At 40.1% G+C, this 21,964-nt stretch overlaps 1 protein-coding gene across 1 annotated transcript in view; it reads right to left on the bottom strand.

Annotated features, from left to right (window-relative positions):
* The window catches only part of LOC108264075 (WD repeat-containing protein 49), a 51,193-nt gene that overhangs the window by 15,579 nt on the left and 13,650 nt on the right, over nucleotides 1-21,964 (bottom strand). The window contains exons 6-11 of the mRNA XM_017465379.3: nucleotides 13,294-13,461; nucleotides 10,255-10,403; nucleotides 7,307-7,540; nucleotides 6,978-7,142; nucleotides 4,763-4,878; nucleotides 595-725 (exon numbers count right to left, since the gene is read on the bottom strand). Coding sequence (XP_017320868.2) covers nucleotides 595-725; nucleotides 4,763-4,878; nucleotides 6,978-7,142; nucleotides 7,307-7,540; nucleotides 10,255-10,403; nucleotides 13,294-13,461 — 963 coding nt within the window. The remainder of the gene's footprint in view (nucleotides 1-594; nucleotides 726-4,762; nucleotides 4,879-6,977; nucleotides 7,143-7,306; nucleotides 7,541-10,254; nucleotides 10,404-13,293; nucleotides 13,462-21,964) is intronic.

The raw sequence follows: 21,964 nt of genomic DNA, 5'->3' as shown, positions 1-21,964 counted from the left end.
AGTATATCAGACTGATATCTGAGATCATTATCTGTATTGATGCATCCCTAAACTCTCATTACAAACTGTCCCATTCTGAAGGATGCTACCCTTTGAAAATCCTACTTTTAGGCATCGTTATCAGAATTCAGTTCACTAGACCACTGAAAGTTTCAACCAACATGGCACACCAACTGTCACTCTGTATGATGGGTATATTAACAACTGTAAGTACAAACCTGTAGTTAACAGAAAGAAATCTACAAAACCCCTGCTTTTTAGCATAGAGTAGACTTGGTGTGCTGAGAACTAAAAATAATATCTGCCCCTATTAAATATAGTTGGGGATACATCCTCAGGAAAGCTGGTAGTGAATAAAAATGTACACTAAAAAAGCACACTGAAAGACTGTTCTGTGAGGACTGTGAAGGGAGTCCCAAACACCTGCAAGGTTACTTTTCAGGTTAAAATGCTGCCCAATGACACATGGACCTTGGAAGCAGCTTGAAACCACTAAAGCAGCTGTCTCGAGAACTGAATGCAGCAAGCATCTGCTAAATTAATAAATATAAATATGAGAAGCATAGAATTAGAGGGCAATTGAAGGAGAAGTACCAGTGACTAAGGTCTGAGGTGGGTGAAATGCTGCACATAAAATGTGCTTGCGATGCTGAACGCCGCCTTTCCACTCTGAAGGCTGTACAAAGAAGTGAGAGAACGAGTTCATCCTGAACACAGAGATCACCCTGCACAGAAAGACAGACAGAGATTAGAATGAAGAGAGGGAAAGAAAGATGAAGCTCCAGTGATGAGAAATAAATGAGATATGACTGGAGAAAATTAGAAGTTCATCTCTGAATGTCAGAGCTAGTTTGTGTTTGGAAGATGGAAGAAAACAGGATTGCCACAAATGTGCGTGTGCGCACACACACACACACACACACACACACACACACACACACACACACACAGAGAGGCAGTCTGATGTCTGACCACTTTTCGGGTGCTTTGCAGAGGACGAATGAAAATAAAACATGATACCAAGAGACTAGAAATGAGCCTTATAACAATATAAAATACTTCTATACATTTTAAAAAGAATACTAAAATGCATTAAGTACAATGAGTATGGAATACTAAAGTTTAATACTTCATATACTATACCTTGTACTACCTCTATACCCTTGTACTACCTTGCTTCAGATTAAATTAGTACAAAAGTATCATTAGAAGTAAAGTGATAAGAGTATTTTGAACATACTAATAATACACTATCCATATACATATACTGATTGTACTTTTCTTGAAAATAAGGACACATTCATATCTACTTTGTTTGGGGTGGAACATTTTTTTATTTGGTTCACTTTGGTTCATATTTGGTTCATTTTGTAATCACTCCACCCATATATGTGTGTGCAACAAATAACTGAACCCTGGGCTGCTAAAAAAAAAAACATCAGGCATCTCATACAAGTGTTAGCACAGAGAATGATGCAGTCTCAGTGAAATTCAGTGTTTATGTTATCAAAATTTAAAAAGCACCTAGGATATTCATGCAGAACAACCTGCATTTCATTCTACACTCACAGGAACAAATATGCCAGAAAAAGGTTCTTTAGGGTTATTCTGTAGAAGTAATTTTGTTTCCTTAAACAACCTTTTAGTCCATTAATCTTAAGACATTATTTGTGGTTGTCCCTATAAATGGAATAATCATTTCCCACTATAAAGATTTCACAAAGATTAAGTTACTAGAGATCCAGATCCTTTCTGCCTCTGGATGGAGCTCAAATCTTCTTTAATTCCAGACTGCTGGGACTACGGCTGCTCCTAACGCCATACAGACTTCATATAAATCCATAATGAACTTTTTCACACTAACTGTTGTTACCCAGATGAGGATGGGTTCCCTTCTGAGTCGGGTTCCTCTCAAGGTTTCTTCCTCTTAAAACATCTTAGGGAGTTTTTCCTTGCCACCGTCGCCACTCAGTGGCTTGCTCAGTTGGGATAAATTCGCACCTTTAATATCTGTATACCATGTTGATATTTCTGTAAAGCTGCTTTGAGACAATGTCTATTGTAAAAAGCGCTATACAAATAAAATTGAATTGAATTGAATTGAATTGAATTAAGTTCCACATAATTAAACTCACGACAGTTTTAGGACCTGACCAGCACCTCCCCACCAGATGAGGTCACTGTCTCCAGAGGTCTAATCTGTTGTTAATTTCGTGACTTGGATTCTGACAGTTCTTCCGCTCCAGTCCCGTTGCATTATGGGATAGCACAGTATCCACAGTGTCCAGTGGTTTCATACCGCAGAATCTCAGCAGAAGCAGTAGGTCATCTGTGTATTTAACGCCTACTGTTTATGAATACTGAGAATTCGGACATACTCCTCCTTTGGCGTACTGCTTTTCGCCTACTATGTAGTAGGGTAGTAGGGATATTCAGACACAGCCATGGTTTTTAATTCATCTTAGCAGAGTCTTTCCAACAAGGATGCAAGAAGGTATTTTATATTTGTGGTGCTGGAAATTTAAGCAGTATACATTTGGTGTGAATTATGACATCACACCTGAAGAACAGTCAAATAATTTTTGACTATGTTACTCCACCCCGAGATGGTCTATTTTTGTACAGTCGCGCAGCCTGGAGTGTGTTATTCCACTTATACCACAGCGATTTTCCAGTGATTACAATGTTTAATTTATTAATGAGAAACACATCATGCATTTTCACATTTTAATGTTGTGGAAAATCCAAGAGACAAGTTAGTTCCTATTATCATTTATGTTATATACTGGATAAACAGTCGTTCCCTTACCAGCATCTCCTTCACCTCTTCTTCTCTCTCTCTTCCCGTATACATGTATTATATTATACACACACACACACACACACACACACACACACACACACACACACACACAGACACACACACACACACATATATATATATATATATATATATATATATATATATATATATATATATATATATATATATATATATATATATATACATACATATATATACACACACACAGTATCTCACAAAAGTGAGTACACCCCTCACATTTTTGTAAATATTTGATTATAACTTTTACTGTGACAACACTGAAGAAATGACACTTTGCTACAATGTAAAGTAGTGAGTGTACAGCATGTATAACAGTGTAAATTTGCTGTCCCCTCAAAATAACTCAACACACAGCCATTAATGTCTAAACCGCTGGCAACAAAACTGAGTACACTCCTAAGTGAAAATGACCAAATTGGGCCCAAAGTGTCAATATTTTGTGTGGCCACCATTATTTTCCAGCACTGCTTTAACCCTCTTGGGCATGGAGTTCACCAGAGCTTCACAGGTTGCCACTGGAGTCCTCTTCCACTCCTCCATGATGACATCACGGAGCTGGTGGATGTTAGAGACCTTGTGCTCCTCCACCTTCCGTTTGAGGATGCCCCACAGATGCTCAATAGTGTTTAGGTCTAGAGACATGCTTGGCTTGTCCATCACCTTCACCCTCAGCTACTTTAGCCAGGCAGTGGTCATCTTGGAGGTGTGTTTGGGGTCGTTATCAAGCTGGAATTCTGCCCTGCGGCCCAGTCTCCGAAGGGAGGGGATCATGCTCTGCTTCAGTATGTCACAGTACATGTTGGCATTCATGGTTCCCTTAATGAACTGTAGCTCCCCAGTGCCGGCAGCACTCATGCAGCCCCAGACCATGACACTCCCACCATCATGCTTGACTGTAGGCAAGACACACTTGTCATTGTACTCCTCACCTGGTTTCCGCCACACACGCTTGACACCATTTGAACCAAATAAGTTTATCTTGGTCTCATCAGACCACAGGACATGGTTCCAGTAATAGAAGAGCCTTCCTTCTGGGACGGCAGCCATGCAGACCAATTTGATGCAGTGTGTGTCGTATGGTCTGAGCACTGACAGGCTGACCCCCCACCCCTTCAACCTCTGCAGCAATGCACTCGGCACTGGGGAGCTACAGTTCATTGAGGGAACCATGAATGCCAACATGTACTGTGACATACTGAAGCAGAGCATGATCCCCTCCCTTCGGAGACTGGGCCGCAGGGCAGTATTCCAGCTTGATAACAACCCCAAACATACCTCCAAGATGACCACTGCCTTTCTAGAGAAGCTGAGGGTGAAGGTGATGGACTAACCCCTATTGAGCATCTGTCGGGCATCCTCAAACGGAAGGTGGAGGAGCACAAGGTCTCTAACATCCACCAGCTCCGTGATGTCGTCATGGACGAGTGGAAGAGGACTCCAGTGGCAACCTGTGAAGCTCTGGTGAACTCCATGCCCAAGAGGGTTAAGGCAGTGCTGGAAAATAATGGTAGCCACACAAAATATTGACACTTTGGGCCCAATTTGGACATTTTCACTTAGGGGTGTACTCACTTTTGTTGCCAGCGGTTTAGACATTAATGGCTGTGTGTTTAGTTATTTTGAAGGGACAGCAAATTTACACTGTTACACAAGCTGTACACTCACTACTTTACATTGTAGCAAAGTGTCATTTCTTCAGTGTTGTCACATGAAAAGATATAATCAAATATTTACAAAAATGTGAGGGATGTACTCACTTTTGTGAGATACTGTACACAGAGGACCCCCATCCCCCCCATGTAGTAAAAAGCGGTATAGTCAGACACAAACTCTGTTCTCAGTCACCCACACACACACACATGCACAAACACTCACTCATTGTCTTATTCATTCTCTCTATATGTTTCTATCTCTCACCTGTCCCAGCCAAACACCAACACTGTCCTCTTCAGCACCAGTATCTGCGAGATTTCCACTGCCAGGTCTAGGCATGCATTCAGTCTGTGGTGACAGTGGCCATTGAAGTCCCACACCTTCACATGCACAAATACAGGAGCATAACAGCATATTAGCTTGATGTACAAATAAAGCTAGATGTCAGTGTTGTCCATTCAGTGAGGTCACCAACAACAACCACAGTGTCCAAAGAAAATACAAGTGCAAACATATACGTGTAAACAGATCATGAAATTGTGAATTTCTCAAAAAAATTATATGGATAATTTCCATATTACACTTTTTTATATGTTTATATGTTATAAGAAAAAAACAGTACACCCTTGTTCAATTCCATTATATATAGACATAAAACATCATCTGGTTCTCATCAGCTCCTAAAACTTAGTAAAACTTACATCAGGTAAGAAACACTGCATAACTGATTCCACTGTATCATTACCCATCCATCCATTCATCCATTCTCTGTACCACATATCCAACACAGGGTCATGTGAAGCCTATCCCAGGGAACACGGGCACAAGGGCTGCCAACCTATTGCAGGGCACAACCGGACACACACTCACACGCTACGGACAATTTAGAGATGCCAATCAGTCTACAATGGATGTTTTTGAACTGTCTGAGTTAACCCCCAAAGCATGTTGAACCCCTAACCCCTGACAATGTAAGTGCATCCTTGCTGCCTCCACATCAATTTAATAAGATAATATGCAGCCACTTGCTGCTAATAAAATGCAATTGTTAGTTGATCATCAGCACGTGTGGTCTCCTCTATAAATGCTATAAAATCTTTTGGTGATGCGGAGCCTTCAGGTTTGTATCAACACCATGCCATGGAGACAAGACGTCAGCAGCGATCTCAGAGAAGCAGCTGTTGCTATATATCAGTCTGGGCAGGGTTATAAGGCCATATCCAAACAATTTCAAATCCATTATTCTACAGTGAGAAGGATTATTAAGAAATAGAGAAAACAAGATTGTTGCCAATGTTCCCCGAAGTGGACAACCAGAAAATTCATCCCAAAGTCAAATCAGAAATTTCAAAGAAGAAAGAGTTACATCTAGGGAACTGCAGACCATAGTGAGGATATTAAATGTTTGTTTGTGACTCTACTGTCAGAAAAAGCCTTTTAATGTAAGGATATCTAGGAGAAAGCCTTTTCTTTCTAGAAAGAAAATGCTAGCACAGCTTAGGTTTGCAATGTTAAATATAAAGAAGCTCAACAGTTGTGGAACAAATGCCCTTTGGACTGATGAGACGAAAGTGGAGGTGTTTGGTTATAATGAATGGTACTATATTTGTCGAAAAACAAAAACACCTTATGCCCACTGTCAAGCATGGTGGTGGAGGATTGATGATTGGGACATGTTTTGTTGCCACAGGTTCAGGACCCCTTAAATTTATTGAGTCGCTCATGAACTCTTCATTATACCAGCCCATTCTGGAGGTAAATGTGAGGTCATCTGTCGAGCAGCTAAAGTTTGGCACAAACTGCATCATGCAACAGGACAATGATCCCAAGCACACCAACAAAAGTACTGAATGTCTGAAAAATAAAAAAGGTTTTTGAATGGCAAACGTCAAAATCCAGACCTCAACCCTATCTATATGTTGTGGTGGAGCCTTAACAAATGCTCTCAAACATCAATGAACTAAAACAATGCTGTAAGGAAGAGTAGAGCAAAATTCTTCCAAGATGATGTGAGAGACTCATAAACTCATAAAAACTCATACAGAAAATGTTTACTTCAAATTGTTGCTGCTAAAGGTGCTTCTACAAGCTACTGAATGATTGAGTGTGCTTATTTTCACACATGGCTTATACATGGCTGATATTTTGGTAAAGTTTTAGGACCTAATGAGGACCAGTTGATGTTTTTTTTTTTGTTTTGTTTTTTATGTCTGAATATACAGTATAAAGCCATAGAATTAAAACAGGCTTTGCTTTTTTCAACAGTGTATTTTTGATGATCCCAGATTAAAATATATAAACATTATATAAGATTATAACAAATATTTACATACAGTATGTATGTTGTCATTTAGTCACAAGATTTAGATTTATGACAAAACTTCCCTTACGATAAACAAGTGATTTCTTCTATGTCCTCACGTCCTCATTTTAGAAAATAACCCATAATTTCTGTAATAATCTGCTTGTGACCTCAGACCTTTATTGCTCCATCCATGCCGGCAGTGAAGAGTCTTGTTTGAGTTGCGTCCAGCGCCATGGTGGTGATCTCAGAGTCACCATGGCAACAGGGAAAGTGCTTGACCTTCTGTCCAGTGTCTATGAGCCAAATCTTTACACTGGAGTTTGCGTCACTGCTGATAACCTTAGAGGAGCACAACATCAAAATGTAAGAGATTTGTAGTGTGTGTGTGTCTGTGTGTGTGTGTGTGTGTGTGTGTGTGTGTGTGTGTGTGTGTGTGTGTGTGTGTGTGTAGGACAGAAGCGTCTCTTAAGGAATGCAGTTTTACAGGGTCAGAGCACCCCCACCTGTCTAAAAAGAGAGTTGTAGAGGACGCAGGTGACGGCGCTCTCGTGACTCATCTCTCTCTTCCTATCCTCTTTCTGTCCCTCAAGGAAGAACAGGGTGCTGTTAAAGGAGAGGAAGAGGTGTGATCGTTCCTCGTGGAAGAACAGGAGCATTGTACACTCCTGAGCTTTAGGGAAGAGTCCTGCCACGTGCTGGACACACAGATGAGTGGACACATCCCACACCCTTAAGACCTGAGAGAGAGAGAGAGAGAGAGAGAGAGAGAGAGAGAGAGAGAGAGAGAGAGAGAGAGAGAGAGAGATCTGTATTATTTTGAAATATCCTGCTAAGCCTAATAACTGGCTTGTACAAATTAGCTTGTATTTGCCATATTTTTGCTGATTTTACCATAGTCAAACCTGTCAAAATATACTATAATGAAGGTGATTCTTCAACTATGGTCTGGAAAATTTTTGAAAATCTAACATTTTGTTATGAAATTTCTCCATTCTGTGTAAAATCATGTCCTGATAATGGCTGTGATCATTTTTGTTAAATAATATATGTATTTTTAGCATTTCATTCTAACATTAAGAGGAAATCATCATTTCCATCAAACCAAGAAACATGTGTTTTTAGGAAAATTACTGAAATATCTTCTGTTACAAATGTATCTTATTAAATCTCACATACTTACCTGCCAAAATATATAAATTCATTTATTTTTCAAGAATTTGAAGGTAATGCTTTTACAATGTTTACATAAAAAAGAGTCATTGGAACTTTTCAGTAATTTTTGTACTTTTCATAAATTATTTGTTTTCCATTTATACACATATATTTTAACCATAACTGCACGTTTCAAAACTATACAATATTATTCATGTGGCTGTATTATTTTTATGTTTTACTGGAAATGCCTGGATGTTGTGGAAATGACAATTGTGACAAACAGCATTAGTGAACAATTACTGATTTATTGATAATTAATGATACCGAGTAACATATATTCTGAAATGGAAAAATCTTTTTAAAAAGCATATATATTTCTATTAAATCCAGTGTCATAAAATAGCGTCCACTGCTCTCTATGTGCTCAATCAGGTCAAAACATTTAGCCTAACAGCCCAACTTAAATATGCCAACTGCACTTCAGTTTTGACTTTTGGTGATTCTACCATCTCAATTTTTTTTGTAAATCGATCACTTTTTTTTTTTTTTTTTTTTTTTTTTTTTTTGTATTTTTCGATTTTTCTTAGGGCATCTTCAAGCTTTGTTTTAGTCTAATAAAGATCCTTGTACACCTTTGCTCTTGCCTTCACAACCTTTTCACTCCCTTTTCTCCTCTGTTTACTGTCTGGTATACTCATTTGAAGTGTTTCAAGGATATCTTCTGCCCTCATGTTTTCTGGTGATTGTAGTGGTGTTGTTCGCGCCACAAAACTTTCTACTATTGACATCATTTTCAACATCCTACGTCTGTTTTGTTGAGAATTTCGCCATTGTTGTCTAGTTTTTCTTTGCTCTCTTTTTGACATTTCTGACACAGATTTAACAACACTTCGTTGTTGTTGTTGTTGTTGTTGTTGTTTTTCCAGATATCTTTATCTTTTCTGAGGAACTCCAGATATTTAAGTGGCTATGATTTTATCCATTCTCTGTATGAGTTTTATCTCTCTGCTGTGGTCTTGGGTGCCATCTTAAAGGAAAGAGAGATTATGTCAAATTTAGCTGTCTATTCTGCTCCTGTTGACTCAACAATATTATAGATTTTTTGTACTTCACTACAATATGATATATTTTTAAATCAGTAGGCCTGCTATAACACAACTAAATGGCTTTTTAGTACTGGCAATGTCATTTCCACCACAACACGTCTTTTCCACCACAATGAACACAGTGGTGGAAATGACTGTTGTGGAAATTATATTTTGCCATATTTCATTTGAAATCTCATGATATGTTAGCCTGCTAATGTCTGTTTTAGAGTTAGCATTAAATATACACAAAATACACAATATGAAATGAAATTTGTCCTGTTCTTGTTACTTTCATATGAAATATGAGATGTGAAATTACACCCAATAAACATACTCTCGATTTAACACATTTTTACCTTGATTTTTCCTCTTTTTATTAAGCCCTGTGGAGGTGACTCTTTTCTCCAGCCATGTGTTCCCCTGCTGAGTAGCTATTGATATGGTTACCAACTATAAAGAACCTCAAACAATAATCCAGAATTCTATTTTGTACAGTGTGGTGAAAATGATTGTGAACCAAGGGACAGGGATTCTTTTTAGAAAATATACAAGAAAATGTGAATAAATATTACAATACTTAATATATTTAATGAAAATAGGCATTGATGTCTAATTTGTATTTGAATGAAACATTATTCCAATAATAAATTCAAAATGATGCAGGGTTGAAGGTCCAGAGTCAGGCTTAGGGACAAAGGCAATATAGTAAAAACCATACATAAAGGGCCTCTTATTATATAATAAAATTAATGACTGAGCTATTATTTATTTTTTATAAGTTCATCTTGGTATGAAGTAAGTGTGACAAAAATAAAAATGTAGAAATCTTTTTTTGTTTTTCTTATTTCCTCCAGGACACAAAATGTACCATAGTTGAAGAATCACCCATGAACCATGTTTTTGTTCCTTATTGTCAATGGCCAAGGTAGCTAGACTGTCACAAGAGTTACAGTATATCTGTGTCACTGTCCAAGTAAAATACTTAAATTTATATTTTCCAAAGTGAATATAGCACATTTAACCACTCAAACAGTGAAAGTTTTATGCATTGGACAAATTACAATTTCCATTTGAAGAGAGTATAACATATGTATTCGGTTAAAAGACTGTAAAAGACTGCTTTGCAATACTGTAAGTCAATATGTCCAGGAAAATAGGTGTATTTGTGTCAGATGAGTGGATACAAATAATCAACTCTTCTTCCTCACCTTGTCTTTAGAGAAGCTAATCAGATGTTTTTTTCCTAGAATGAATTGAACTGCCACTACGCTGGTAACATGACCTTGAAGGATGCCTACAGGTTTAGAGACCAAGTAAGGGTTCCAGAGACACACGTGGTTATTCAGACCTGCGGTAGCTATGGGAGAAGAACAAAATATTTCTCAAACAAGATTCCATCTTTCACTAATGTACAAGTCCAAATCTGTGTCAAAATCAGATGATAAATTAGTTAAGATTTTATGAGATAGACAATAATCTGATGCCCTGTCAGCCCCCTCTATGCCATATACTGTAGAAGTGGAAAGAGACCATCGCTGATCTAATAATGTTTTACTGGTTGACCAAAAACATTCACAGAAGTGACATTTGTATGCTAAGAGTGTATAAGATGCTTTGTTGTTAAATACCTAACACCTAGTCGAACACTGTACAGTTGGTTTTGTGACTGTAAGTCATTCCCTTCAAATGCTATTGAGCTTTAAATTATGGTATATTTTGTATATGAGACTGTCCCTTAATTTACGCATATCTGCGAATATCTGTTTAGTGCTCCAAATGTCTGTATTTGTTTTTGTATTTAAACTTGCAGGATCCCAAAAGCACACCTCTAATTTCAACCAGACACCTGGTGAACCTTTCTGGCAAAATAATAAAATAAAATAATAATAATAATAATAAAAATTGATAGTACACTAAGAAGCTGAATAATGCGCCTCATTTATCAGTCTATTAGTAAAGTTTGTAAATATTTGAGTAAGCCAAAATTTAACTAAAAGTTTTGGAAATACTAATTTTCTTCATACTTGTTTGTGTCACGTTAAGCACGTAATGGGGTTTCGGAAGGATGCAAATGCAGATAAGAGCTTTATTAGAGAAGAGACAGGCAGACAAATCCAAAACATGAGACAATAGTGTGGTCAAAAACAGGCAATATGTCAGTCAATAAACAAGGCTAGACAGGAATCGAGAAACGAGGACGAGAACAGGATCAAAACTATGAAACAAAACATGACGAACAAAGGCTTGGTACACGGAAAACTCACGCAATACTTCGCCACAAACAAAGAGATATGAGGGGTTTAAATACTAAATACTAAATACATAAATCAGGCGTGAAACAAAACAGCTGAGACTAATGACACATACGGGAAACAACTAATGACAACACAGGGCGGAGACAGGACAGAAATCACAACAAAACACACGTGTCAGAAGTAAACAAGGTCACGCTGTACGTTTACATGGACAACAGTAATCCAATATTAACCCGATTAAGACGATAGTCATGATTAAGAATTTAGCATGTAAACATATGACCTTAATCTGACTAAAGTCATACTCGAAGTAAACACAAATCGAATTAAGACGTGGAGTATTCCTGTTTTAGTCGCGTTGTCGACATGCATTGCAGACATGTACACACCTTAATCACATTATTAACGTCGTGTGGGAGTTTTCACCGCATTGTGTGACAGGACACGATCACACACGGCAGTGCTCAACCGTTTTACGGCAAACAAGAGAGCATGGCTGTGTCCAAAACCACGTACTTACCTACTATATAGTAGGATAAATACACGTATCTCTATATACTATATAGTAGGTGAAATATATGTATATCAGCTACTATATAGTAGGTAAGTACGTGGTTCGTACGCTGCCCATGGCTTCAAGCAGTCGTCTATTTGCATGTACAGCATGACAAATAATTAACTACACTTGAAGCTGTCATAAAATAAAAAACGGAACACTGAAAACTGTATACAGTACCATAATGAAGACCAACTGTATGTCGATACGTGAAATTCTGGAGGGAACATCGGAGAGCGTGGCATGGGGGTGTAATGACGTGTGTTGTTAATTGATCTATCTTCTATAACATGAAAGAGTATTCTAAAAGCAACTCATGTAAACACCTTAATCACATTATTCTCTTATTCGGAATAAGGTCAATAACTATATTACTTCAGTCCATGTAAATGTACTGAGTGACAAACCCAAAAGCGCGTGCTCACACTTTGAGCTCACGCTTTGGGTTTCAGAGCGCGCCGCATGCTCCAGCGCTAGTGCGAGGGGAAATCGTGACAGTGTGCATATGTTGATTACTCGTAAAATGCAAAGTGCATTCATGACACAGGTCATTTGCAGTTGGTGACGCCCTCAAAACTCCATAAAAGTTGCTCAGACACCTGGGAGCACAAAAGGAATGATCAGGGTAAAATGTGAAAGACAGTGGAAGTCAAAATTACTGATGAGGGTAATGGCTGAAAGACAGAAGTGGAGGTTACAGTATTTTGACTTTTATGCCAATAAAAATATTAAATAAAAGATCATATTAATTATATTAAATGAGTGCTAAATCTTCATTTGCACATACAGATCAGCCTGTCCTCCATTTATTCAACAGCATTTATTTTGTCATAATTGAATGCTTAGTTTTATTTTTTGCTTAATTGATGGGTTTGTGTTGGCATACTTTCATTATTTTTCATATTTTTTAATGCTAATATAATAAAACCAATTTTTTGAATGGTATTCTTAATCCCTGACCTAGTGAACTAGCATGAGGATGTTTTTTTTTATATACTGCAACTCACTCCTGCAAGTCATTCTGGAAATTGGATTTATACTCAACAGTATATTCCATATATAAAAGCGAAGTCAAGCAGGTTAAGGTTTACATTAGTTAGTCTTCTTATGCATAAATTTACACACACTCAGGAGCACAAGTAGGATACGATCATTTTTGTTTACAGACATTACAGTATTTTCATCAGTATTTCTTGTGTAAACACTCATATTTATTTATAAATAAATCCATTTTATTCATCTTGATAAATGAGGCCCAATGTATTCTTATCCTGTTACATCTCTATTAACCTGTGCTAAGTATGTTTCAGCTTGACTAATTGAACATGGCTACACTGGCAGTAAACATGAACAATGTTGTTTTGCTAGAATATTCAGAACAGAAGTGAACAAAAATTTGTTAATACTTTTATAAATGACTATTAATGACAAACTACCAATGAGGTTGAGTCCTGGATGATAATCCAGATCCATAATTCCCTTCTTTGTGTGAAAAGCTGTGATTCGGAGAGGATGGGCTGCTGTTTCCCTCCATGCCAGCACCATGCTGTTCTGAGCAGAACCACTGCAGGAGACAAAGGCTTCCAGAGTGCCGAGGAAACGTACTAAAGGACAGAAACACAATGATTAATTTAAACACACTCAAATCAGATCTTACACATGGAAGAATATGACAGGGGTATCCAAGGCATTACACAGAATCCATAAGAAGAACATGCTAATTAAGAGTGTAGAATGCTACAGAGAAAGAACAAGGCAGGAGACACAGACATTCAAAGGGTTGAGGAAATGCAATGAAGAAACAAATTACAATAAACAGGTTGTAAAAACTGAAACAGAAACAAATACAGAAATGAAGATCTGAGTGCACAAGCACCAAAGCAAAGCACATCTACAAAAAGACTGAGGGTTTCATAGGGCCATGAAATCACACTGAGGCACCAAAACACACCAACAGTTAATAAAAAAAAAAATGCAGAAACAAAGCATTACGGATTAAAAACACACAAGGTAAAAATGCATCATGATACTCCATCAAATATACACAGTGTTGTGTTGGTATATCATTCTTTATTGCTCTTTGTCTCTTTGCCATCAGCACAGTAGTTATAGAGCATGCAAAAATGCTAGCATGTACCATAAACCATAATCATACTACTCTCTCCCATGCCCTCAGTGGTGACCAGACCCCAGACTAAACTGACCTACTTCACAGTACTTTTAAACTATACCACATCAACAATGACCTCATTGTTGAACTCTGACCATGCCAGAGACAGTGCTTGATGACAGCTTTCTGGCTTGCTTTGTAAATTCCTTTTGCTGATTCTAAGTAAACCATTTAAATTAAGATAATAAATGTGACTGCCAATAAATGCCTTTAACTGCTGTCTGGCCAGCCAACCAAGTATGCTTTTGGTGTTATCATAAAGCTAATAATGAATCATTGCTGACAAGCAATGGCTTAGCTGTACTGGTGCCTTTCACCTCAGACACCACTGAGACAGTTTCAATCCAGAACTTTACTACCTTTGGATACTAAATTCCCAACTGTTGCCAACTGTTTTCAGGGAAAAGTAGCTAATGCATGCTCAAGTCGCTAGAAGTCACCAGATGGTGTTATCATCAATCATCATGTTCATCTGAATATCAAAACTTCTACTAATAACACAGACAAAAAGAAGCTGTAGAAGTGTGTAGTAGGGAAATAGAGACAAAGAAATCTGCCATAGTTGGAATAACTCACTTTTATGAATTGTAAATATGGCCAAGAAGACAGTTTAAAATGAAGAACAAAGAAGTGTGGAGGTGGGACAAACAATTGCTTGTGTGGTTGGTTGTTGGGAACAATGGGGATCAGTAATTGGTCATTGTGAACAATGGTGATTAGTGATTTGTCATTGGGAATGTAGGTACATGAAAGCACAGGTCAGTCTAAACACACTGGTGGTGAGTCAACTGAACCTGCTCTCTCAGCTCATATAACCAGCAATTGTGATGTGAATTAGAGAGCTGTATCAAACACAGGTCAGTTGCTATTGCCTGATCATTTTGCCCCTTGGCTCTTTTTCAAAATTAAATCACCAGAAAAATCCTAGTGTTCCCTGGTTACCATATATAGTACATGGAGTTGAGTTTTATTACATGCTGTTTCCATCTAACTGTCCTTTTTTTTTTTTTTTACTGGCTCTTCAATTTACATAGTATTGTTGTAGCATGAACATTAACATGGTGTTTTTCAAGCCACAACTTGTGTCCAAATAGCACTGACCATGTTTTGAAACCTCCTGATCCACAGGCTTTTCAGCTGCCTCCGTGATATCCATGATGGCCTCCTGTTTTTAGTGCACCTCTGTTGCCCAACATGGAGTAGGCTTTTCAGAGGGAGTGTGCTACAAACCAACTACAGCCTACTTCAATGGGCATGTACTGAACACTCCAATCCCAGCTGTGGGACTCGAGAACCAAGTCTGTATATTTTATAGACATTATCACAAAGTAGCTTTAGCAAAAGAAAAAGGTCCCTGAGACAACATGGGGAAGCCTTGAGAGAAAACAGACTCCAATGGGAACCTGTCCTATTCCCAGTTACACCAGATAATGGGATTAAAAATAATTACAGTATAAAGTTGTAGGAGTATAAAGTATCCTTGTGAGACTATCCACTGAACAGGGCTGCGTATAAACTTTTTTTAAAAACTTTAGGACATCCAAAAATTTAAGGTAACAAGGTCACAGAAGCTGTTTTTGCTATCTTGCATCCAACTAACTAGTTAGCAAAATTTATGATAAGGGACAATTGCCCTATGATTGACTACCATCCCAAACAGGGTGTATTCTTGCTGTCCGGTGTTCCTGGGATATGCTTTGGCTCTATTGTGACCGTGATCGTTGTAAAGCAATTACTGAAGATAGGTGAATGATGAATGTGACTTTGTTGGAAGATCTCAACATACATGTACACACGCACAGTTTCATGTCCAGGTGTTTTATTAACACCCCTGGTAATTATCTAGGGTTAAAAAAAAAAAAAAAAAAAAAAGTTACAAACATAAATCACATTATGTTTTTTCAACATGCTGAATAAAAACAAGTCAGTTAATATGCTCCTGGATGAAGACATTTTAGGTTCAAATCCAGGACCAATCCTGAACATCAGATCCACCAATACTGACCTACTTTAGAATCAGCATTTTGACGCATTCGTGATTGTGTTTGTGTGCATTTTTGTTAGACAGCATCACACATGACATCAAATGTCCTTAGTACCACACAATTGTCTGTGGTTCAAAAAATCCAAAAATGCAGTGGAAGGTGAAAGCTAAAGAACATCACAGTTGGTTGGTTACATTAAACAGGTCATGGTAAGATGTGATTTTATTCTGTTTGTTTGCTTTTTAAAATGGATGAATGGGTTTTGCAGCAGTTGAATGGAAATACCAATAAAATTATGTGGCCATTCTGCCTTGTTAGACATTTTGCAATAGCAACTATTAAACAGGAACATTCATAGAGCTGCCTATCTAGGCCACAGTCTATATTTTGAGAAATTAACACATATACGAGTACTAATGAGGTCAGGTATTGATGCCAGGTAAGAAGGCCTGGGGTGCAGTTGGCGTTCCAGTTCATCCCAAAGGTGTTCAGTGGGGTTGAGATCAGGGCAGTGTACAAGCCACTTGAGTTCTTCCACTCCAACCTTGGCAAATCATTTCTTCATGGACCTCACTTTGTGCACAGACATGCTGAAACATGTTTGGGCAACTTAGTTCAAGTGGAGGGAAATCTTAATATTAAGCAAAGAATGATATTAAAGACAATAGTGTCCAATTAAGTGGCAACCGTTTGTGAAGACCCAGATATGCATGTGATGGTCAGGTGTCCATCAAGCCACAATTTACAGAACTTTGAAACCTTCCTGTCCACAGACTTTTCAGCTGCCTCCATGATATCCATGATGGCCTCTCATTTTCATTGCGCCTCTGATGCCCAGCCTGTTGTAGGTCTTTCAGAGGGAGTGTGCTACAAACCCTCTACAGTCTATTTCAATGGGCATGCATTGAGCACTCCAATCCCAGCTGTGGGACCTGAGAACCAAGTCTGTATATTTTATAGACATTGTCACAAAGCATCTTTAGCAAAAGAAAAAAACTCACTGAGACAACATGGGGAAGTCTTGAGAGGAACCAGACTACACTGGGAACCCGTCCTGTTCCCAGTAACACAAGATAATGGAATTATAAATGATTACACTATAAAGTTGTAGGAGTGTAAAGTTTTCTTGTGGAGACTATCCATTGAACAGGGCTGAGTCTAAGCCTTTGGGACTTATAAACTTTAGGGTATTCTTTTTTTGTGCTTTTTAAATGGATGAAGACAGTACAAAAAATAAGGAAAACATTGTATTTTAAAAGAAAACGTAACATAAGGGTTAAGTGGTTAGTTAGGTTATCGAGTTAGTTAAGTATAACTCAAAGTAGTGTACACTACCCTATATTTTGCAGCAGTTAAATGGAAATACCAATAAAAGTATGTGTCCATCTGCCTTGTTAGACATTTTGCATGACCAAATGTTAAACAGGAAGTTTTATAGAGCTGCCTATCTAGGCCACAGTCTATATTTTGAGAAATGAACACATCTATTTTAATCTCGTGAAGCATGTGTTAATCTACCGATAAACTAAATCACTAAACTCTGCAGAAGTTGTCTCAGTGTTGTTGAATAGGTTGGCTAAGGAAGCAGAAGTGGAAGATCACTATGTGTTAACTCGGTACGTCCAGTGTGCACTTGCCATGTTTGGTTCAAATAGTCAGTTCACACACATCACTACATCAAACACACACTTCAGTTTGACACCAACTGACTCACCAGCATCTGTTTTATCTTTTTCCAGGATAAATTTGAAAAGAAAGTGGACTACAGGAAACAAAGGCAAAGAGAAATCCCACTTGGAGGATCAAACACCAGGCACTTCATACTCAAGAGGTCACAGATGCATTATGGTTAAGAGACAGATGCCTTTAGCGACTGCCAGGCCCAAAGGCCAGCTCACAACCAAATGAGTTGTTTCAAACTCTCTCTCTCTCTCTCTCTCTCACTCTCTCTCTCTCTCTCTCTCTCTCTCAATCTCACACACATACACACACTGTATCTAATCTCACAAAGACACTTCAAAAGGATCTAGCCGTCAGCGGGGGAAATGAAGCACACAGCAATGTTCAATTAACAAGTCCTTTTCATGTTTCTTCTGTTCTCTTGTGTTTGTTGTTCTTGTTTACTTCAGCTCTGATTCTCTCTATCACCACATCTGCACACACACAGTGTTATAGTGTCAACACTAATAATAACACACAGGCCTATCAGCCTACGGGGTCCTGTGGAGGAAATTGCTAATGGTGTTAGTATAGGACATGTGGACATGTGGGTGCAGGTAAGGACAGGAGCGGAAAAAGGACTGAGATACTAAATGAAAGTATAGATAATGTGCCACAAATTGACCTGCTGCTTAGCCCATTTATGCTAGCGACTGGAAGCAATGCTAGTCTAATGTTGTGTTAGCAAAGAAAACAGACTTGCTTCATTAAATATAGCCAGTTCAAGTTATATTGTCAGTTTGAAATTAGATTGAGTTCATCCCTTCGAGGGACACAAGTTTTTTACATGTCTTTGCTCCAAAATGTCTTTACTCCAGCATATTTCACTGCAGTAAGGCCAGGGGTGTACATCAAGCTTGACAGTGCAGTCTTGTGGCTTATGCATCTTCAAAAGTACAAGGAAAGCTGTAGCATTAACTACATTATGTAGCATGAGAAGGTCACCACAGATGATAAACTGGCAAACTTGATAGTTTTCTTCTAAATCGATTAATTTGACTTTATGCTACACTAAAATAACTGGATGCTAAACTGAGCCCATTCTATTGATATAGCCTATAGCATCACTAGATTAACAGAACAGAAGAACAGATTTTTGTTACCATTTATAGCAAGTCTAAATAAAAATGTAAGGAATAATAATACTATAAGTAAGTACTGGAGATACTCTTTCACAGCGCTGTCGTGGAATTTTGGCCCATTCTTTTTTGCAGATGTTATGAAAAAAGACTTGGAGACAGGAAGTCAGCGCAAGAGTACAGTCTTTATTTGAACTTACGCTAAAGACTTACAACGAAAAACCTATCCCTCAACTCGGGATGAAACATGAATCACAAAACTTAGGACAGGCTTTTGCCTAGAACCAGTAGTTTAATTCATGCACCAAACATGCATTTAACTTAGGCAGGAACACTCCTCTAAACTAAGACCTGAACACATCATTTAACTAGAGCATGAATGCTTCATTTAACTAGAGCATGAACACATCCTTTAGCTAGAACATGAACACATCATGTAAGTAAAACATGTACACATCATTTAACTATGGCATGGCAGAAGCACTCTTATCTATGACATTTTCTAAACACTTAAATATGATAGGACATAAGCTCTTTTAGCTATAACAGGGCATAAACACTTATCTATGACAGGGCAGAAGCACTCTTAACTAGGACAGGGCATACACAATCTTAACTCTGGCCAGGCATAAACACTCTTAGCAAAGCGTAAGCTAAGGAACAGGAAAACAGACAGAGCATGGCAACATCACAACCTGGCACCATTATTCATTCCATCGTCTTCTCTGTTAGTCATTACACCATTAGTCCTTTCTCTGCTTTACTTTACTTGACGTTAGGTTAATGCCATGCAATTTGCACAGCAACGTGAGGGGTTTAAGTAACCAGTCTCTTGATTGCCAACAGCTGGCAACACTTGACACAGTTTTAGCGCCAATGCGCACTTCAATCACGTGCACGTGCACACTCTCAAGCCATTTGTGCACATTGTCGCCACAGCACCATCTGCTGGCGGTACCGTAACAGAACCCTCCTCCAAAGGTGCTCCTCCCAGAGTGCCAAAAAAACCCCTCCAACGGGGTCCTGGGCCCCTGTGTAATCTGTCTCTTGATGCATCAGAAAACAGGGTGGCCTCCGCTGGGCAGCAGACAGGCGGAGCACCACCCCCAGTTGGACAGAAGTTCGGGGTGCCTTCCGCAGCGGGACTGGAATGTTGGGTGACGTCCTTAGCAAGACTGGAACGCTGGGCGACGTTCTCAGCGAGACTGGAACGCTGGGCGATGTCCTCAGCAAGACTGGAATGTTGGGCGATGTCCCCAGCGGGGCTGGACAGCGAGACGGCTTCCTCGGCTGGGCTGGACAGCGGGACAGCTTCCTCAGCAGGACAGGACAGTGGAACAGCTTCCTCAGCAGGACAGGACACCAGGATAGCTTCCTCAGCAGTACAGGGCAGCGGGACAGCTTCCTCAGCCGGACAGGAGCTTGGGACAGCTTCTTCAGCAGGACAGGAAAGTGGAACAGCTTCCTCAGCAGGACAGGACAACAGTAGCTTCCTCAGCAGGACAGCATCCTCAGCAGGACAGGAAAGTGGAACAGCTTCCTCAGCAGGGCCGGACAGCGGGACAGCTTCCTCAGCAGGACAGGACAGCGGGACAGCTTCCTCGGCAGGACAATACAGCAGGGCAGCTTTCTCAGTGGCAGAGACCTCCCCGCAGGTCTCTGGCTGGAGCTCCGAGGTCGCCGGGTTAACCTCGGGCTGGGACTCCGGAGCTGAGACCTCCCCGTAGGTCTCAGGCTGGAGCTCTGAGGTCGCCAAATTGATCTCAGATGGGGGACCAGAGGTCACCAGGTTAACCTCAGGCTGGAGCTCCGTAGCTGAGACCTCCCCATAGGTCTCGGTCTGGAGCTCTGAGGTTACCAAGTTGATCTCAGACGGGGGCCTAGAGGTCGCCAGGTTAACCTCGGGCTGGAGCTCCGGAGCTGAGACCTCCCCGTAGGTCTCGGGCTGGAGCTCTTAGGCCGCCAAGTTGACCTCAGACGGGGGCCCAGAGGTCGCCAGGTTAACCTCGGGCTGGAGCTCCGGAGCTGATATCTCCCCGCAGGTCTCGGGCTGGAGCTCTGGGGCTGCCAAGTTGACCTCAGACAGGAGCCCAGAGGTTCCCAGGTTAACCTCGGGCTGGAGCTCCAGAGCTGAGACCTCCCTGCAGGTCTAAGGTTGGGGCTCTGGGGTCACCTGGTTGACCTCTGATCGGAGCTCTGAGGTCGCCCTTTTGACCTCAGGCTGGATCTCTGCACGGGCTCACCGATGTAATTGTTTATGCTCCCATCAGCTGCTCTTGAAGCATTCCTTTGAGCAGTAGAATGCTTCCTGGAGACCCAGTTTTTTGGTGGTAGGGCACTGTAGCTTGGTCTCCTTCCCGCAGCCCTCAGACATGCATCTAGAAGTCCTCTCCACCACGTCGACTGGAACCTGAGGCGAAGCTGCTGCTTCTATCCAGTCTAGCGATGCATAATAGAGGTGGAACGGCCAGTTCTCCTTGTCCGTCACCTCAATTCCCCTCTCAAGCACATACAGGCGGTTTAGTTGCCCTGGCTGCGAGAATTCCTTCAGAAAAAGTTCAGAGAACCAGGTGATGTCGTGGAGGGCACTGGACCCTGAACAGGCCAGCTGCTCTGCCCAATCCCGGGCCGGGCCATAAAACCGGGATACTAGGAAGCCCAGCCACTGTTTCTTGATAGGCTTGGGGGGCACCAGGCTGGCAAAGTACACCTGGCTGAGGAATAGGAACTGCAACGGGTGGTGTCACCCGTTATCTAGGACAGGGCATAACAACTCTTAACTAGGACAGGGCATACACAATCGTAACTCTGGCAAGACATAAACACTCTTAGCAAAGCGTAAGCTAAGGAACAGGAAAACAGACAGAGCATGGCAACATCACAACCTGGCACCATTATTCATTCCGTCATTTTCTCTGTTAGTCCTTACACCAGTAGTCCTTTCTCCGCTTTACTTTACTTTACCTGACATTAGGTTAATGCCACGCGATGTGCGCAGCAACGCGAGGGGTTTAAGTAACCAGTCTCTTGATTGCTGACAGCTGGCAACACTTGACACAGCTTTAGCGTCCATGTGCACTTCAATCACGTCCACGTGCACGCTCTTAAGCCGCTCGTGCATGTTGTCGCCACAGCGCCATCTGCCGACGGTACC

The sequence above is a fragment of the Ictalurus punctatus genome, chromosome 4, assembly GCF_001660625.3.
Source record: "Ictalurus punctatus breed USDA103 chromosome 4, Coco_2.0, whole genome shotgun sequence".
NCBI lineage: Eukaryota > Metazoa > Chordata > Actinopteri > Siluriformes > Ictaluridae > Ictalurus > Ictalurus punctatus.
Note: the sequence above shows the minus strand (reverse complement) of the source record. Positions and strands in the feature narration are given on the sequence as shown.